Raw genomic sequence first — 17500 nt, forward strand, 5'->3', positions numbered from 1 at the left:
TGATAACCTCTAACCAGAGTCAGTTACATCAGGGAGGAGGATAACCTCTAACCAGAGTCAGTTAAATCAGGGAGGAGGATAACCTCTAACCAGAGTCAGTTAAATCAGGGAGGAGGATAACCTCTAACCAGAGTCAGTTAAATCAGGGAGGAGGATAACCTCTAACCAGTCAGTTCAATCAGGGAGGAGGATAATCTATATCCAGAGTCAGTTACATCAGGGAGGAGGATAACCTCTAACCAGAGTCAGTTAAATCAGGGAGGAGGATAACCTCTAACCAGAGTCAGTTACATCAGGGAGGAGGATAACCTCTAACCAGAGTCAGTTACATCAGGGAGGAGGATAACCTCTAACCAGAGTCAGTTCAATCAGGGAGGAGGATAACCTCTAACCAGTCAGTTAAATCAGGGAGGAGGATAACCTCTAACCAGAGTCAGTTACATCAGGGAGGAGGATAACCTCTAACCAGAGTCAGTTAAATCAGGGAGGATAACCTCTAACCAGAGTCAGTTACATCAGGGAGGAGGATAACCTCTAACCAGAGTCAGTTAAATCAGGGAGGATAACCTCTAACCAGAGTCAGTTACATCAGGGAGGAGGATAACCTCGAACCAGAGTCAGTTCAATCAGGGAGGAGGATAACCTCTAACCAGAGTCAGTTCAATCAGGGAGGAGGATAACCTCTAACCAGTCAGTTAAATCAGGGAGGAGGATAACCTCTAACCAGAGTCAGTTACATCAGGGAGGAGGATAACCTCTAACCAGAGTCAGTTAAATCAGGGAGGATAACCTCTAACCAGAGTCAGTTACATCAGGGAGGAGGATAACCTCTAACCAGAGTCAGTTAAATCAGGGAGGAGGATAACCTCTAACCAGAGTCAGTTCAATCAGGGATGAGGATAACCTCTAACCAGAGTCAGTTCAATCAGGGATGAGGATAACCTCTAACCAGAGTCAGTTCAATCAGGGAGGAGGATAACCTCTAACCAGAGTCAGTTAAATCAGGGAGGAGGATAACCTCTAACCAGAGTCAGTTAAATCAGGGAGGAGGATAACCTCTAAGCAGAGTCAGTTAAATCAGGGAGGAGTTAACCTCTAAGCAGAGTCAGTTAAATCAGGGAGGAGGATAACCTCTAACCAGAGTCAGTTACATCAGGGAGGAGGATAACCTCTAACCAGAGTCAGTTCAATCAGGGATGAGGATAACCTCTAACCAGAGTCAGTTCAATCAGGGAGGAGGATAACCTCTAACCAGAGTCAGTTCAATCAGGGAGGAGGATAACCTCTAACCAGAGTCAGTTAAATCAGGGAGGAGGATAACCTCTAACCAGAGTCAGTTACATCAGGGAGGAGGATAACCTCTAACCAGAGTCAGTTACATCAGGGAGGAGGATAACCTCGAACCAGAGTCAGTTAAATCAGGGAGGAGGATAACCTCTAACCAGAGTCAGTTCAATCAGGGATGAGGATAACCTCTAACCAGAGTCAGTTCAATCAGGGATGAGGATAACCTCTAACCAGAGTCAGTTCAATCAGGGAGGAGGATAACCTCTAACCAGAGTCAGTTCAATCAGGGAGGAGGATAACCTCTAACCAGAGTCAGTTCAATCAGGGAGGAGGATAACCTCGAACCAGAGTCAGTTAAATCAGGGAGGAGGATAACCTCGAACCAGAGTCAGTTAAATCAGGGAGGAGGATAACCTCTAACCAGAGTCAGTTAAATCAGGGAGGAGGATAACCTCGAACCAGAGTCAGTTAAATCAGGGAGGAGGATGACCTCGAACCAGAGTCAGTTAAATCAGGGAGGAGGATAACCTCTAACCAGAGTCAGTTACATCAGGGAGGAGGATAACCTCGAACCAGAGTCAGTTAAAATCAGGGAGGAGGATAACCTCGAACCAGAGTCAGTTCAATCAGGGAGGAGGATAACCTCTAACCAGAGTCAGTTCAATCAGGGAGGAGGATAATCTCGAACCAGAGTCAGTTAAATCCGGGAGGAGGATAACCTCTAACCAGAGTCAGTTAAATCAGGGAGGAGGATAACCTCTAACCAGAGTCAGTTAAATCAGGGAGGAGGATAACCTCGAACCAGAGTCAGTTAAATCAGGGAGGAAGATAACCTCTAACCAGAGTCAGTTAAATCAGGGAGGAGGATAACCTCTAACCAGAGTCAGTTAAATCAGGGAGGAGGATAACCCTGTGGTCGCGATGGTAAATACACACACACACACACACACAAAGACACAAACCCAAACAAACACAAACAAAGACACAAACCCAAACAAACACAAACACACAAACACACACAGACACAAACACACAAACTCACCTGTGGCATTAAATGTACTGTAATCTGGCCACATCAATCTAACTGCTCTGGAGAGATGGCTTTGTAACTGGACTGGGTCGACACACAAACACGTAACCTCTGGCTCTGTCCTGGTTGTAGAGTCCTGTGGCGCCGTCTCAACCCTCTATCAGTATCAGTGCAGGGCTGGCTACTGTCTGTCAGAACACCTGAGACCCATTAGCTAATGATCTGACACCCCTCACTCCTACTGGGCAGAGAGACACACGAGAGGACCTACCTCCTGAAGACGCCGGCCAGGGCAGAGAGACACACGAGTGGACCTACCTCCTGAAGACGCCGGCCAGGGCAGAGAGACACACGAGAGGACCTACCTCCTGAAGACGCCGGCCAGGGCAGAGAGACACACGAGAGGACCTACCTCCTGAAGACGCCGGCCAGGGCAGAGAGACACACGAGAGGACCTACCTTCTGAAGACGCCGGCCAGGGCAGAGAGACACACGAGAGGACCTACCTCCTGAAGACGCCGGCCAGGGCAGAGAGACACACGAGAGGACCTACCTCCTGAAGACGCCGGCCAGGGCAGAGAGACACACGAGAGGACCTACCTCCTGAAGACGCCGGCCAGGGCAGAGAGACACACGAGAGGACCTACCTCCTGAAGACGCCGGCCAGGGCAGAGAGACACACGAGAGGACCTACCTCCTCAAGACGCCGGCCAGGGCAGAGAGACAACTGATTCAGCCATCTCCCCTACCTTCACCTACCTATCCACCAATCCAATATCCTGTTGTAGTCTACAAGCCATCCAATATCCTGTTGTAGTCTACAAGCCATCCAATATCCTGTTGTAGTCTACAAGCCATCCAATATCCTGTTGTAGTCTACACACCATCCAATATCCTGTTGTAGTCTACAAGCCATCCAATATCCTGTTTTAGTTTACACACCATCCAATATCCTGTTGTAACTCTCTCTCTATATATATACAGTATATCTATATCTCTCCCTCAGAGGTGAGAGAGACACTGCCAGAGCTGAAGGAAGGGGAACAAACATGACCAACACAACAGTTAGTGTTACTGCCCTGGTTATAACACCCATGACCAACACAACAGTTAGTGTTACTGTCCTGGTTATAACACCCATGACCAACACAACAGTTAGTGTTACTGCCCTGGTTATAACACACATGACCAACACAACAGTTAGTGTTACTGTCCTGGTTATAACACACATGACCAACACAACAGTTAGTGTTACTGTCCTGGTTATAACACACATGACCAACACAACAGTTAGTGTTACTGCCCTGGTTATAACACACATGACCAACACAACAGTTAGTGTTACTGTCCTGGTTATAACACACATGACCAACACAACAGTTAGTGTTACTGTCCTGGTTATAAATAACTGTAACTGTTACTGCTATTTATACCACAGCAGAAAACACACAAGCACACACCCACACCACACATGAGCGTGGACTTCTTCTCCTGACATGAACCACTCAGCCCTCCTAAAACAGCCCAGAACATGGAGCTCAATGTCAGCTACATTACTGACACGTCCTGTCTAGTCCAGAGAGGAAAACACCAACATAGACCTTTCCTTGACCCCTTCCTGTGTACGCAGTGATCACACACACACACACACACACACACACACACACACACACACACACACACACACACACACACACACACACACACACACACACACACACACACACACACACACACACACACACACACACAAATAGACACACATGCAAAAAACCACACACACACAGTTCAGACTTCCAACACACAGTCACATGCTCTTTCTTAAAACGTCATCACAGATGTATAAATTTCTATGTGAAATATTTGAACATTCAGATAGGAGATGACTTGGCTCACTAATGGAATGTGTAAACTAAATACCTGAGTCAATCTTTTCCTGTCCGGTATGTTGTTGTTCCACTGGTACTGTTGGTTTGTAGCTGCTATAAGAAACAGAGAAGGGAAGTTCTGGCTCGGACAAGGCTACTTAACAAGCAAGTAGTAGTCTGGGTTATTACTATGTTACAATGTAAGCATGTTACCAGGTTATTACTATGTTACAATGTAAGCATGTTACCAGGTTATTACTATGTTACAATGTAAGCATGTTACCAGGTTATTACTATGTTACAATGTAAGCATGTTACCAGGTTATTACTATGTTACAATGTAAGCATGTTACCAGGTTATTACTATGTTACAATGTAAGCATGTTACCAGGTTATTACTATGTTACAATGTAAGCATGTTACCAGGTTATTACTATGTTACAATGTAAGCATGTTACCAGGTTATTTCTTATTAAGCACCTGGTCATTTATGTGTTGTAAAATAAAGGTGCCATATCACTGTAACTCTATACTACCAGCCACACCTACTGCCTTCAGGGTACTGAGATCAGGTTGTCAGACTACTGCCTTCAGGGTACTGAGATCAGGTTGTCAGACTACTGCCTTCAGGTTACTGAGATCAGGTTGTCAGACTACTGCCTTCAGGGTACTGAGATCAGGTTGTCAGACTACTGCCTTCAGGGTACTGAGATCAGGTTGTCAGACTACTGCCTTCAGGGTACTGAGTTCAGGTTGTCAGACTACTGCCTTCAGGGTACTGAGATCAGGTTGTCAGACTACTGCCTTCAGGGTACTGAGATCAGGTTGTCAGACTACTGCCTTCAGGGTACTGAGATCAGGTTGTCAGACTACTGCCTTCAGGTTGTCAGACTACTGCCCTCAGGGAACTGAGATAGGTTGTCAGACTACTGCCTTCAGGTTACTGAGATCAGGTTGTCAGACTACTGCCTTCAGGGTACTGAGATCAGGTTGTCAGACTACTGCCTTCAGGTTACTGAGATCAGGTTGTCAGACTACTGCCTTCAGGGTACTGAGATCAGGTTGTCAGACTACTGCCTTCAGGGTACTGAGATCAGGTTGTCAGACTACTGCCTTCAGGGTACTGAGATCAGGTTGTCAGACTACTGCCTTCAGGGTACTGAGATCAGGTTGTCAGACTACTGCCTTCAGGGTACTGAGATCAGGTTGTCAGACTACTGCCTTCAGGGTACTGAGATCAGGTTGTCAGACTACTGCCTTCAGGGTACTGAGATCAGGTTGTCAGACTACTGCCTTCAGGGTACTGAGATCAGGTTGTCAGACTACTGCCTTCAGGGTACTGAGATGAGGTTGTCAGACTACTGCCTTCAGGGAACTGAGATCAGGTTGTCAGACTTGGCACAGAGACAGGTATGGAGGTATGTGGGTTTCCGTGACCTGTTCTGTCCTGCCTTATCCTGTCCTGCCTTATCCTGTCCTGCCCTGTCATTTTCTGTCCTGTAACGGTGGTGATGCTCATACAGGGTAGACTAGTGAATCTCAATTAAAAGGAGGAGGGATCAGGATTGGACCAGGCTCAGAGAGAGAGAGTGATCCAGGGCCGAGAGCCTGTCTAGAGCCTAGAGGAAGAGAGGGAGAGAGGGAGAGAGAGAGACACAGCCAACCGTCATCCAATCAGCTTCAAGCTTCAGGCATACAGGGTTTACATTCCCTAATCACCCTGTCAGGAGATTACACTGAGAAAGGAGGGAGGGAGGAAGGTAGTATGGGAGGAAGAGGAGAGAGGGAAATGGGGTAGAGAGAGACGGAGAGAGGAGGGAGTAGGCAGCGAGAGAGAGAGAGAGGTGGAGAGAATAAGTGAAAGAGGGCGAGGTAGCACTGTACAGAGAGCAGAGCTCTTAAAGGGCTGGCACAGCGGAGGTGGTATTGAGATATCTGAGACGTAGCCTACAAAACCGTTTCCACATGAGGCAGAAATAGGATGTTAGAGAGAGCGATGCCACATGGGTGTGTTTGTGTGTGTATGAAGTGACAGGTGTCTAGAACAGTTTAGGTTATAGTGTAGTAATGTTAGGTTATGTACCATAAGATTCTCCCTCTCCTCTCTTGTCCACCCTCTGGTTTTGGATTCAACCACAGACAGGTACCATAAGATTCTCCCTCTCCTCTCCTGTCCACCCTCTGGTTTTGGATTCAACCACAGACAGGTACCATAAGATTCTCCCTCTCCTCTCCTGTCCACCCTCTGGTTTTGGATTCAACCACAGACAGGTACCATAAGATTCTCCCTCTCCTCTCTTGTCCACCCTCTGGTTTTGGATTCAACCACAGACAGGTACCATAAGATTCTCCCTCTCCTCTCCTGTCCACCCTCTGGTTTTGGATTCAACCACAGACAGGTACCATTCCCAAAATACACTGGCGTTATGTGACAATATTGTTGACTAAAGTACTAAAAACAACCATCCTCTATTCTCTCCGCTTACAGGAAATGAGGTCATATGTCCAAGAGAAAAGCAGAGGCAGCCAGGCAGTAGACCCCAGTCACATGGGTGGTGGGTAGCGGTTCAGGTGTATTAACAGAGCTAGAGGTAAGGTGTGTTAACAGAGTTACAGGTAAGGTGTGTTAACAGAGCTAGAGGTAAGGTGTATTAACAGAGCTAGAGGTAAGGTGTGTTAACAGAGTTACAGGTAAGGTGTGTTAACAGAGCTACAGGTAAGGTGTGTTAACAGAGCTACAGGTCAGGTGTATTAACAGAGCTACAGGTCAGGTGTATTAACAGAGCTAGAAGTAAAGTGTGTTAACAGAGTTACAGGTAAGGTGTGTTAGCAGAGTTACAGGTAAGGTGTGTTAACAGAGCTACAGGTAAGGTGTATTAACAGAGCTAGAGGTAAGGTGTGTTAACAGAGTTACAGGTCAGGTGTATTAACAGAGCTACAGGTAAGGTGTATTAACAGAGCTAGAGGTAAGGTGTGTTAACAGAGTTACAGGTCAGGTGTATTAACAGAGCTACAGGTAAGGTGTGTTAACAGAGTTACAGGTCAGGTGTATTAACAGAGCTACAGGTCAGGTGTATTAACAGAGCTAGAAGTAAGGTGTGTTAACAGAGTTACAGGTAAGTTGTGTTAACAGAGTTACAGGTAAGGTGTATTAACAAAGCTACAGGTAAGGTGTGTTAACAGAGTTACAGGTCAGGTGTATTAACAGAGCTACAGGTCAGGTGTATTAACAGAGCTAGAAGTAAGGTGTGTTAACAGAGTTACGGGTAAGGTGTGTTAACAGAGTTACAGGTAAGGTGTGTTAACAGAGCTACAGGTAAGGTGTATTAACAGAGCTAGAGGTAAGGTGTGTTAACAGAGTTACAGGTCAGGTGTATTAACAGAGCTACAGGTCAGGTGTATTAACAGAGCTAAAGGTCAGGTGTATTAACAGAGTTACAGGTAAGGTGTGTTAACAGAGTTACAGGTCAGGTGTATTAACAAAGTTACAGGTACGGTGTGTCAACAGAGCTACAGGTCAGGTGTATTAACAGAGTTACAGGTCAGGTGTATTAACAGAGCTACAGGTCAGGTGTATTAACAGAGCTACAGGTCAGGTGTATTAACAGAGCTACAGGTCAGGTGTATTAACAGAGTTACAGGTCAGGTGTATTAACAGAGCTACAGGTCAGGTGTATTAACAGAGTTACAGGTCAGGTGTATTAACAGAGCTACAGGTCAGGTGTATTAACAGAGCTACAGGTCAGGTGTATTAACAGAGCTACAGGTCAGGTGTATTAACAGAGTTACAGGTCAGGTGTATTAACAGAGCTACAGGTCAGGTGTATTAACAGAGCTACAGGTCAGGTGTATTAACAGAGCTACAGGTCAGGTGTATTAACAGAGTTACAGGTAAGGTGTGTTAACAGAGTTACAGGTCAGGTGTATTAACAGAGCTACAGGTAAGGTTTATTAACAGAGCTACAGGTCAGGTGTATTAACAGAGCTACAGGTAAGGTTTATTAACAGAGCTACAGGTAAGGTGTATTAACAGAGCTACAGGTCAGGTGTATTAACAGAGCTACAGGTAAGGTGTATTAACAGAGTTACAGGTAAGGTGTATTAACAGAGCTACAGGTCAGGTGTGTTAACAGAGCTACAGGTAAGGTGTATTAACAGAGTTACAGGTAAGGTGTATTAACAGAGCTACAGGTAAGGTGTGTTAACAGAGCTACAGGTCAGGTGTGTTAACAGAGCTAACGGTAAGGTGTATTAACAGAGCTACAGGTAAGGTGTGTCAACAGGGTTACAGGTCAGGTGTATTAACAGAGCTACAGGTAAGGTTTATTAACAGAGCTACAGGTAAGGTGTATTAACAGAGCTACAGGTCAGGTGTATTAACAGAGTTACAGGTCAGGTGTGTTAACAGAGCTACAGGTCAGGTTTATTAACAGAGCTACAGGTAAGGTGTATTAACAGAGCTACAGGTCAGGTGTATTAACAGAGTTACAGGTAAGGTGTGTTAACAGAGCTACAGGTCAGGTGTGTTAACAGAGCTAACGGTAAGGTGTATTAACAGAGCTACAGGTAAGGTGTGTCAACAGGGTTACAGGTCAGGTGTATTAACAGAGCTACAGTTAAGGTTTATTAACAGAGCTACAGGTAAGGTGTATTAACAGAGCTACAGGTCAGGTGTATTAACAGAGTTACAGGTCAGGTGTGTTAACAGAGCTACAGGTCAGGTTTATTAACAGAGCTACAGGTAAGGTGTATTAACAGAGCTACAGGTCAGGTGTATTAACAGAGTTACAGGTCAGGTGTGTTAACAGGGCTACAGGTCAGGTGCGTTAACAGAGCTACAGGTCAGGTGTATTAACAGAGTTACAGGTAAGGTGTGTTAACAGAGTTACAGGTCAGGTGTATTAACAGAGCTACAGGTCAGGTGTATTAACAGAGTTACAGGTAAGGTGTGTTAACAGAGTTACAGGTCAGGTGTATTAACAGAGTTACAGGTAAGGTGTGTTAACAGAGTTACAGGTCAGGTGTGTTAACAGAGTTACAGGTCAGGTGTATTAACAGAGTTACAGGTACGGTGTGTCAACAGAGCTACAGGTCAGGTGTATTAACAGAGTTACAGGTAAGGTGTGTCAACAGGGTTACAGGTCAGGTGTATTAACAGAGCTACAGTTAAGGTTTATTAACAGAGCTACAGGTAAGGTGTATTAACAGAGCTACAGGTCAGGTGTATTAACAGAGTTACAGGTCAGGTGTGTTAACAGAGCTACAGGTCAGGTTTATTAACAGAGCTACAGGTAAGGTGTATTAACAGAGCTACAGGTCAGGTGTATTAACAGAGTTACAGGTCAGGTGTGTAAACAGGGCTACAGGTCAGGTGCGTTAACAGAGCTACAGGTCAGGTGTATTAACAGAGTTACAGGTAAGGTGTGTTAACAGAGTTACAGGTCAGGTGTATTAACAGAGCTACAGGTCAGGTGTATTAACAGAGTTACAGGTAAGGTGTGTTAACAGAGTTACAGGTCAGGTGTATTAACAGAGTTACAGGTAAGGTGTGTTAACAGAGTTACAGGTCAGGTGTGTTAACAGAGTTACAGGTCAGGTGTATTAACAGAGTTACAGGTACGGTGTGTCAACAGAGCTACAGGTCAGGTGTATTAACAGAGTTACAGGTAAGGTGTGTCAACAGAGCTACAGGTCAGGTGTATTAACAGAGCTACAGGTAAGGTGTGTTAACAGAGTTACAGGTCAGGTGTATTAACAGAGCTACAGGTCAGGTGTATTAACAGAGCTACAGGTCAGGTGTATTTAACAGAGCTACAGATAAAGTGTATTTAACAGAGCTACAGGGTGATCCATGGAGTCACTGTGTTTAGGGACAGTGAATGTAAGAGGCAAAGTGGACAGCCAGTGTGGAACGGAATGACTGGTATTCTATTCAGTTGGTCAACAACAACACAGATAGCATGCAACCCAAATGGCACCCTATTCCCTATATAGTGCACTACTTTTGACCAGAGCCTTATGGGCGCTGGTCAAAAGTAGTGCACTACATTGGAAATAGGGTGCCGTTTGGCCGTAGAGTTCGGAAGTTCCCGGCCAGTGGCACAGGATGGAATGTTATGGGCAGGGCTCTGGGCTGTGAACAGGAAGCTAGCTGCAGTGTGTGTATGTGTGTGTGTGTTGCCTAGGCTACATATTGTTCTCCATCACACACCACCAGTTATTTCTGGACTCCCAGTCAGCCCCTGTAAGGTCTCATGTACATAATGTCCAGTGAAATGTCCAGTTCTAACCCTATGAAGGACATGACTAGGCCTATACAAGACAGAGCCTACCATTAGTTTATAACAGAAAATACATTCACATAGTTTGGCCATGAGTGTCCACTCAAAAACATATAGGTCCGTGACTCCCCTGGCCAGCCCCACTGTCCTGTGTGATGCTCTATGATCTCAATAAACTGGTTCGCACGCACGCACGCACGCACGCACGCACGCACGCGCACACACACACACACACACACACACACACACACACACACACGTTGCACAGAAGTAGTTAATGTTTTACTCTATTCCTGTGGTGTCTGTGAGTTAAGGATTTATTGAGCCAATTAGAGATGAGGAAATATACTGAGATGAATCCCAGGCCCTGCTGTTATTGAGTTAGACAAAGAAACCAGGCTGGTTCTGAGCAGAGGTCAGTCTGGTTCTGGCCTCACCATTACTCATGAAACACCATATTGCAACCGTTTTCTATCTGTCCATACTTATACATAGAGAAATAAGGGATTTATTTCTGACTAACATGTTCCCTCAGAAACCTATTATAGGCTGTCACAACAACTAGTTGGTGGGCCGCTGCCAAGTAGGCTATATATGATGCATTGTCATATATCAACATGGCATTACACTAGTCATTAAATACCTGACACAAACCGTCACAGGCACCAGCAGTTTTACACTACTAGACCACAGGCCTATACTGAGATCATTTAAAACCCGTTAAACGATTACATTGTTGTTATTATGGGGTTCAACTCATTTCTGGAGAAATATAAATATCCCACATATGTGAAGTGTTTTATCGCCCACTGTAGGCTGGATACCCAAACGTGTTCGCTGTCAACCTGTCACAAGTAGCATCACTTTCCGTGTCAGCCCAGCTCGCGACTTCCCGGGATGAAAACAATAACAGCAAATCCCAGCGAAAATCCAGTACCCATTATGTAAGCACACCTCACTTACCGTCAAAATAACGTGGAACACCGTACGGCAATCGACACGTCAAGCCCGCTTTCCCGTGTTCTTATTTACGGTGAATTGTATGTACTATAACCAAGTAGCAGTAGCTAGCTACATGTTTATTTCCCGACGTCTGATCATGGACGACAGATCCGCATGGGCCGTGCCCCACCGAAGGTCTGTGGACTCCCAGCCGTGTTCCAGCGCTCTTTCGCGGCGGCACTGTGTCGCTCCCTTCCGCTCCCCTTCCAGTCTCCCGTCTGTCAAATGTCAGCCGTAAAATCTGGTTCTCGATCCGAGGTTGCGATGTCATCTGTTAGATTTCATAGCATTGGTGGATAAACTCCGTTAGTTTCTACCGAACCGTTACTTGACGTGCCAGTCTGCAGTAAAGAAAGCGCTCCTCTTTTCTTAATTATTTAGAAGACCCCATATCCGCTGCACTGTTTCCGCTCCTGTGGCAGCAACAGTGAATACGTTCCTATTTTTGTAGCATCTCTCCTTGGTGACAGGTCGGAACGGTGCCAGCATATCGAGATTTTAACTCAACACTTTTCCAAAAGTCAACCCTTGAATCTCGTTGAAGAACTTTCTAACAGGCTATATCTGGTAAACCGTGCGCTAGCTGGCGCGGCATAACGTTGTTTGGACCAGTGGCATCAGTCAGTATACGAGCATAGTGGATGAAAGTAGGATAGATGTATCACTAGCACTATGAGGAAGCAGCGACAAGATGTTAGCAGATGGACGGAGGGATTTGGTCAATATCACTTTTATAATCCCTGTAGCAAAACAAAGGAGCCAGTCAGATGTTTTTCCAACAACATCAGGCTTCTGGGTCAGGTTTTAAAATGCACCACAAATGGTTAATAAACAGATTTTTTTTTATTTCAGTGTATTCAAATACATTTTTCTACAAAATCTATGTACACAAGTTAGAGTAAACATAAGGTGTTGTTGACAACAATATATACAAAACATGTTTACCTTTTTACATCTTTAGACAGTTTTTTAGCAAGGCTGTGGAGCAGGGAGTAAGTGACTGGGGTGGTTTTAAATGTGACCCCTGGATACATCTAGTATTCCCTATGGTAAATATGACTTCCTATACAGTGTAATAGTATTCCTATGGTAAATATGACTTCCTATACAGTGTAATAGTATTCCTATGGTAAATATGACTTCCTATACAGTGTAATAGTATTCCTATGGTAAATATGACTTCCTATACATGATACAGTGTAATAGTATTCCTATGGTATAGGTCAGGACATCATATGACATCACAGTGTTTCCCCTATATTAATTTAGCAGTGGCGGCGCACCACATCGTTGCTGCCACTCCCAAAAATATGATTTGCTGCCACTCCACCCCAAAAATCATATATATTTTTTTCTATGTAGAAAAGCTCATGGAGTGATAGATTTTTTATTAAGAGTATCTTTGAGAACAAAAAAAAGAATCACCAAAATAAAAACTAGTAAGGGAGAATAAAAAGTTCCCCTAAAATATCATGTCACGGGGCCTCCATTGATTTTGTTATAATGTTTGAGTCATTCAGATAGCATAAGAACACGGCATAAGCCATGGCAAAATGTGCAGAATTGCAGGACATTTGTTTTTAAAGTGAGCATTTTTCTCTTAGCACCATGACAAAATGTGTAGAATTGCAGGACATTTGTTTTTAAAGTGAGCATTTTTCTCTTAACACCATGACAAAATGTGTAGAATTGCAGGACATTTGTTTTTAAAGTGAGCATTTTTCTCTTAGCACCATGACAAAATGTGTAGAATTGCAAAACATTTGTTTTTAAAGTGAGCATTTTTCTCTTAGCACCATGACAAAATGTGTAGAATTGCAGAAAATTTGCTTTAAAAACAGCTAAATGTCTCTGCTCATTTTCGGTCGGAGACCGTGCCATTGGCCACACCCACTACACTAACTTTGTCACCGCTGCTGAAAGAAATATTTGGGGAAACACTATCAATTATGTCTCATAATACACATCACATAGGACCTGATAGGCTGTTATACCACGCAGTATAGAGGACCTGATAGGTCACTATACAGTTCAGTATAGAGGACCTGATAGGTCACTATACAGTTCAGTATAGAGGACCTGATAGGTCATTACACAGTTCAGTATAAGAGGACCTGATAGGTCATTACACAGTGCAGTATAGGAGGACCTGATAGGTCATTATACCGTGCAGTATAGGAGGACCTGATAGGTCATTACACCGTGCAGTATAGGAGGACCTGATAGGCCGTTACACCGTGCAGTATAGGAGGACCTGATAGGCCGTTACACCGTGCAGTATAGGAGGACCTGATAGGCCGTTACACCGTGCAGTATAGGAGGACCTGATAGGCCATTACACCGTGCAGTATAGGAGGACCTGATAGGCCGTTACACCGTGCAGTATGTGTTGATGAGGTGCCGTACCATCTCAGTGTTTCCACTGGCCTGGTAGATGATTGACAGGTTGAAGGCTATCTCTCTACGCAGGTCTACCTGGTCAGCCTCAATACCCTGTAGGAGAGAGATGAGGAAGAGATGAGGTGTGTCTGTAGTAGATACCTCTAGTGTTAGAGGAGGGAAGCTGAGAGCCTTGTGGTAATAGTGAATGGAGAGGTGTGCCTGTAGTATATACCTCTAGTGTAAGAGGAGGGAAACTGAGAGCCTTGTGGTAATAGTGAATGGACAGGTGTGTCTGTAGTATATACCTCTAGTGTAAGAGGAGGGAAGCTGAGAGCCTTGTGGTAATAGTGAATGAACAGGTGTGTCTGTAGTAGATACCTCTAGTGTAAGAGGAGGGAAGCTGAGAGCCTTGTGGTAATAGTGAATGGAGAGGTGTGTCTGTAGTATATACCTCTAGTGTTAGAGGAGGGAAGCTGAGAGCCTTGTGGTAATAGTTAATAGTGAATGGCGAGGTGTGTCTGTAGTATATACCTCTAGTGTAAGAGGAGGGAAACTGAGAGCCTTGTGGTAATAGTGAATGGGGAGGTGTGTCTGTATATATATCTCTAGTGTAAGAGGAGGGAAGCTGAGAGCCTTGTGGTAATAGTGAATGGAGAGGTGTGCCAGTAGTATATACAGTTGAAGTCGGAAGTTTACATACACCTTAGCCAAATACATTTAAACTCAGTTTCACAATTCCTGACATTTATTCGTAGTAAAAATTCCCCGTCTTAGGTCAGTTAGGATCACCACTTTATTTTAAGAATGTGAAATATCAGAATAATAGTAGAGAGAAGGAGTTATTTCAGCTTTTATTTCTTTCATCACATTCCCAGTGGGTCAGAAGTTTACATACACTCAATTAGTATTTGGTAGCATTGCCTTTAAATTGTTTAACTTGGGTCAAACGTTTCAGGTAGCCTTCCACAAGCTTCCCACAATAAGTTGGGTGAATTTTGGCCCATTCCTCCTGACAGAGCTGATGTAACTGAGTCAGGTTTGTAGGCCTTCTTGCTCGCACACGCTTTTTCAGTTCTGCCCACAAATTGTCTATAGGATTGAGGTCAGGGCTTTGTGATGGCCACTCCAATACCTTGACTTTGTTGTCCTTAAGCCATTTTGCCACAACTTTGGAAGTATGCTTGGGGTCATTGTCCATTTGGAAGACCCATTTGCAACCAAGCTTTAACTTCCTGACTGATGTCTTGAGATGTTGCTTCAATTTATCCACATCATTTTCCTCCCTCACGATGCCATCTATTTTGTGAAGTGCACCAGTCCCTCCTGCAGCAAAGCACCCCCACAACATGATGCTGCCACCCCTTTGCTTCACAGTTGGGATGGTGTTCTTCAGCTTGCAAGCCACCCCCTTTTTCCTCCAAACATAACGATGGTCATTGTGGCCAAACAGTTCTATTTTTGTTTCATCAGACCAGAGGTAAATTTCTCCAAAAAGTACGATCTTTGTCCCCATGTGCAGTTGCAAACCGTAGTCTGGCTTTTTTATGGCGGTTTTGGAGCAGTGGCTTCTTCCTTGCTGAGCGGCCTTTCAGGTTATGTCGATATAGGACTCGTTTACTGTGGATATAGATACTTTTGTACCTGTTTCCTCCAGAATCTTCACAAGGTCCTTTGCTGTTGTTCTGGGATTGATTTTCACTTTTCGCACCAAAGTACGTTCATCTCTAGGAGACAGAACGCGTCTCCTTCCTGAGCGGTATGACGGCTGCGTGGTCCCATGGTGTTTATACTTGCGTACTATTGTTTGTACAGATGAACGTGGTACCTTCTGGCTTTTGGAAATTGCTTCCAAGGATGAACCAGACTTGTGGAGGTCTACCATTTTTTTTCTGAGGTCTTGGCTGATTTCTTTAGATTTTCCCATGATGTCAAGCAATTAGACACTGAGTTTGAAGGTAGGCCTTGAAATGCATCCACAGGTACACCTTCAATTGACTCAAATTATGTAAATTAGCCTATCAGAAGCTTCTAAAGCCATGACATCATTTTGTGGAATTTTCCAAGCTGTTTAAAGGCACAGTCAAATTAGTGGATGTAAACTTCTGACCCACTGGAATTGTGATACAGTGAATTATAATTGAAATAATCTGTCTGTAAACAATTGTTGGAAAAATGACTTGTGTCGTGCACAAAGTAGATGTCCTAACCGACTTGCCAAAACTATAGTTTGTTAACAAGAAATTTGTGGAGTGGTTGAAAAACAAGTTTTAATGACTCCAACCTAAGTGTATGTAAACTTCCGACTTCAACTGTACCTCTAGTGTAAGAGGAGGGAAACAGAGAGCCTTGTGGTAATAGTGAATGGCGAGGTGTGCCTGTAGTATATACCTCTAGTGTTAGAGGAGGGAAGCTGAGAGCCTTGTGGTAATAGTTAATAGTGAATGGCGAGGTGTGTCTGTAGTATATACCTCTAGTGTAAGAGGAGGGAAACTGAGAGCCTTGTGGTAATAGTGAATGGGGAGGTGTGTCTGTATATATATCTCTAGTGTAAGAGGAGGGAAGCTGAGAGCCTTGTGGTAATAGTGAATGGCGAGGTGTGTCTGTAGTATATACCTCTAGTGTAAGAGGACGGAAACTGAGAGCCTTGTGGTAATAGTGAATGGGGAGGTGTGTCTGTATATATATCTCTAGTGTAAGAGGAGGGAAGCTGAGAGCCTTGTGGTAATAGTGAATGGGGAGGTGTGTCTGTATATATATCTCTAGTGTAAGAGGAGGGAAGCTGAGAGCCTTGTGGTAATAGTGAATGGTGAGGTGTGCCTGTAGTAGATACCTCTAGTGTAAGAGGAGGGAAGCTGAGAGCCTTGTGGTAATAGTGAATGGCGAGGTGTGCCAGGCCCATCTGCTGCAGGGCCCGTCCCAGGTTGTACATGCTTTCCTGGCAGTGCCCACGCTGCTCCACGTAACGCCACAGGAACGAGAAGCCCTGCCACAACACACAGACACACACGTTATGACACAAAACACATACACATAGGGTCTACACACACACACAGGGTCTACACACACATACACGACACACAGGGTCTACACACACATACACGACACACAGGGTCTAAACACACACACACGACACATAGGGTCCACACACACAGGATCCACACACACACACACACACACACACACACACACACACACACACACACACACACACACACACACACACACACACACACACACACACACACACACAGGGTCCACACACACCCACACACACAGGGTCCACACACACACACACACACAGGGTCCACACACACACAGGGTCTACACACACATACACTGACACACACAGATATAGGGTCTACACACACACAGACAGAGGGTTACAGGCTTACAAAAGGGGTGACTGTATGACTTTATAACAGGCTTTACAGCACAACCACATGAACACATACATCCTATAGGTTCTACACACTTCTATGGGACACAATAGGAGTCTGACCTGCAGTATCAGCGGGTGGCGTTTAACCACAAACTTCTGAGACGCCATGTGGAAGAAGGTGAGGCCAACACACAGACTGTACAGAGGTTCATCTGGCTTAGCCCTGAACGCCTGCACGTACTGACCTAGAGAGAGCGAGACAGAGAGGGAG

General features: G+C 44.7%; 2 protein-coding genes across 4 annotated transcripts in view; both read right to left on the reverse strand.

Annotated features, from left to right (window-relative positions):
• Positions 1–12133, reverse strand: part of LOC139532762 (E3 ubiquitin-protein ligase HECW2-like) — an 84288-nt gene extending 72155 nt beyond the window's left edge. The window contains exons 1-2 of one of the 3 annotated variants that reach the window (XM_071330773.1): positions 11430–12131; positions 4238–4299 (exon numbers count right to left, since the gene is read on the reverse strand). The gene's annotated coding sequence lies outside the window, so the exon portion shown is untranslated. Of the gene's footprint in view, positions 1–4237; positions 4300–11429 lie in introns of all 3 variants that reach the window. The other 2 variants (XM_071330774.1, XM_071330772.1) reach the window with 2 other exon arrangements.
• Positions 12134–12292: 159 nt separating this feature from the next.
• The window catches only part of gtf3c3 (general transcription factor IIIC, polypeptide 3), a 19199-nt gene continuing 13991 nt past the window's right edge, over positions 12293–17500 (reverse strand). Inside the window, exons 18-20 of the mRNA XM_071330775.1 lie at positions 17350–17474; positions 16681–16833; positions 12293–13961 (exon numbers count right to left, since the gene is read on the reverse strand). Of these exons, the coding sequence (XP_071186876.1) occupies positions 13839–13961; positions 16681–16833; positions 17350–17474 (401 nt within the window). The 3' untranslated portion in view covers positions 12293–13838. The remainder of the gene's footprint in view (positions 13962–16680; positions 16834–17349; positions 17475–17500) is intronic.

Source organism: Salvelinus alpinus, chromosome 10 (genome assembly GCF_045679555.1).
Source record: "Salvelinus alpinus chromosome 10, SLU_Salpinus.1, whole genome shotgun sequence".
NCBI classification, from domain to species: Eukaryota; Metazoa; Chordata; class Actinopteri; order Salmoniformes; family Salmonidae; genus Salvelinus; species Salvelinus alpinus.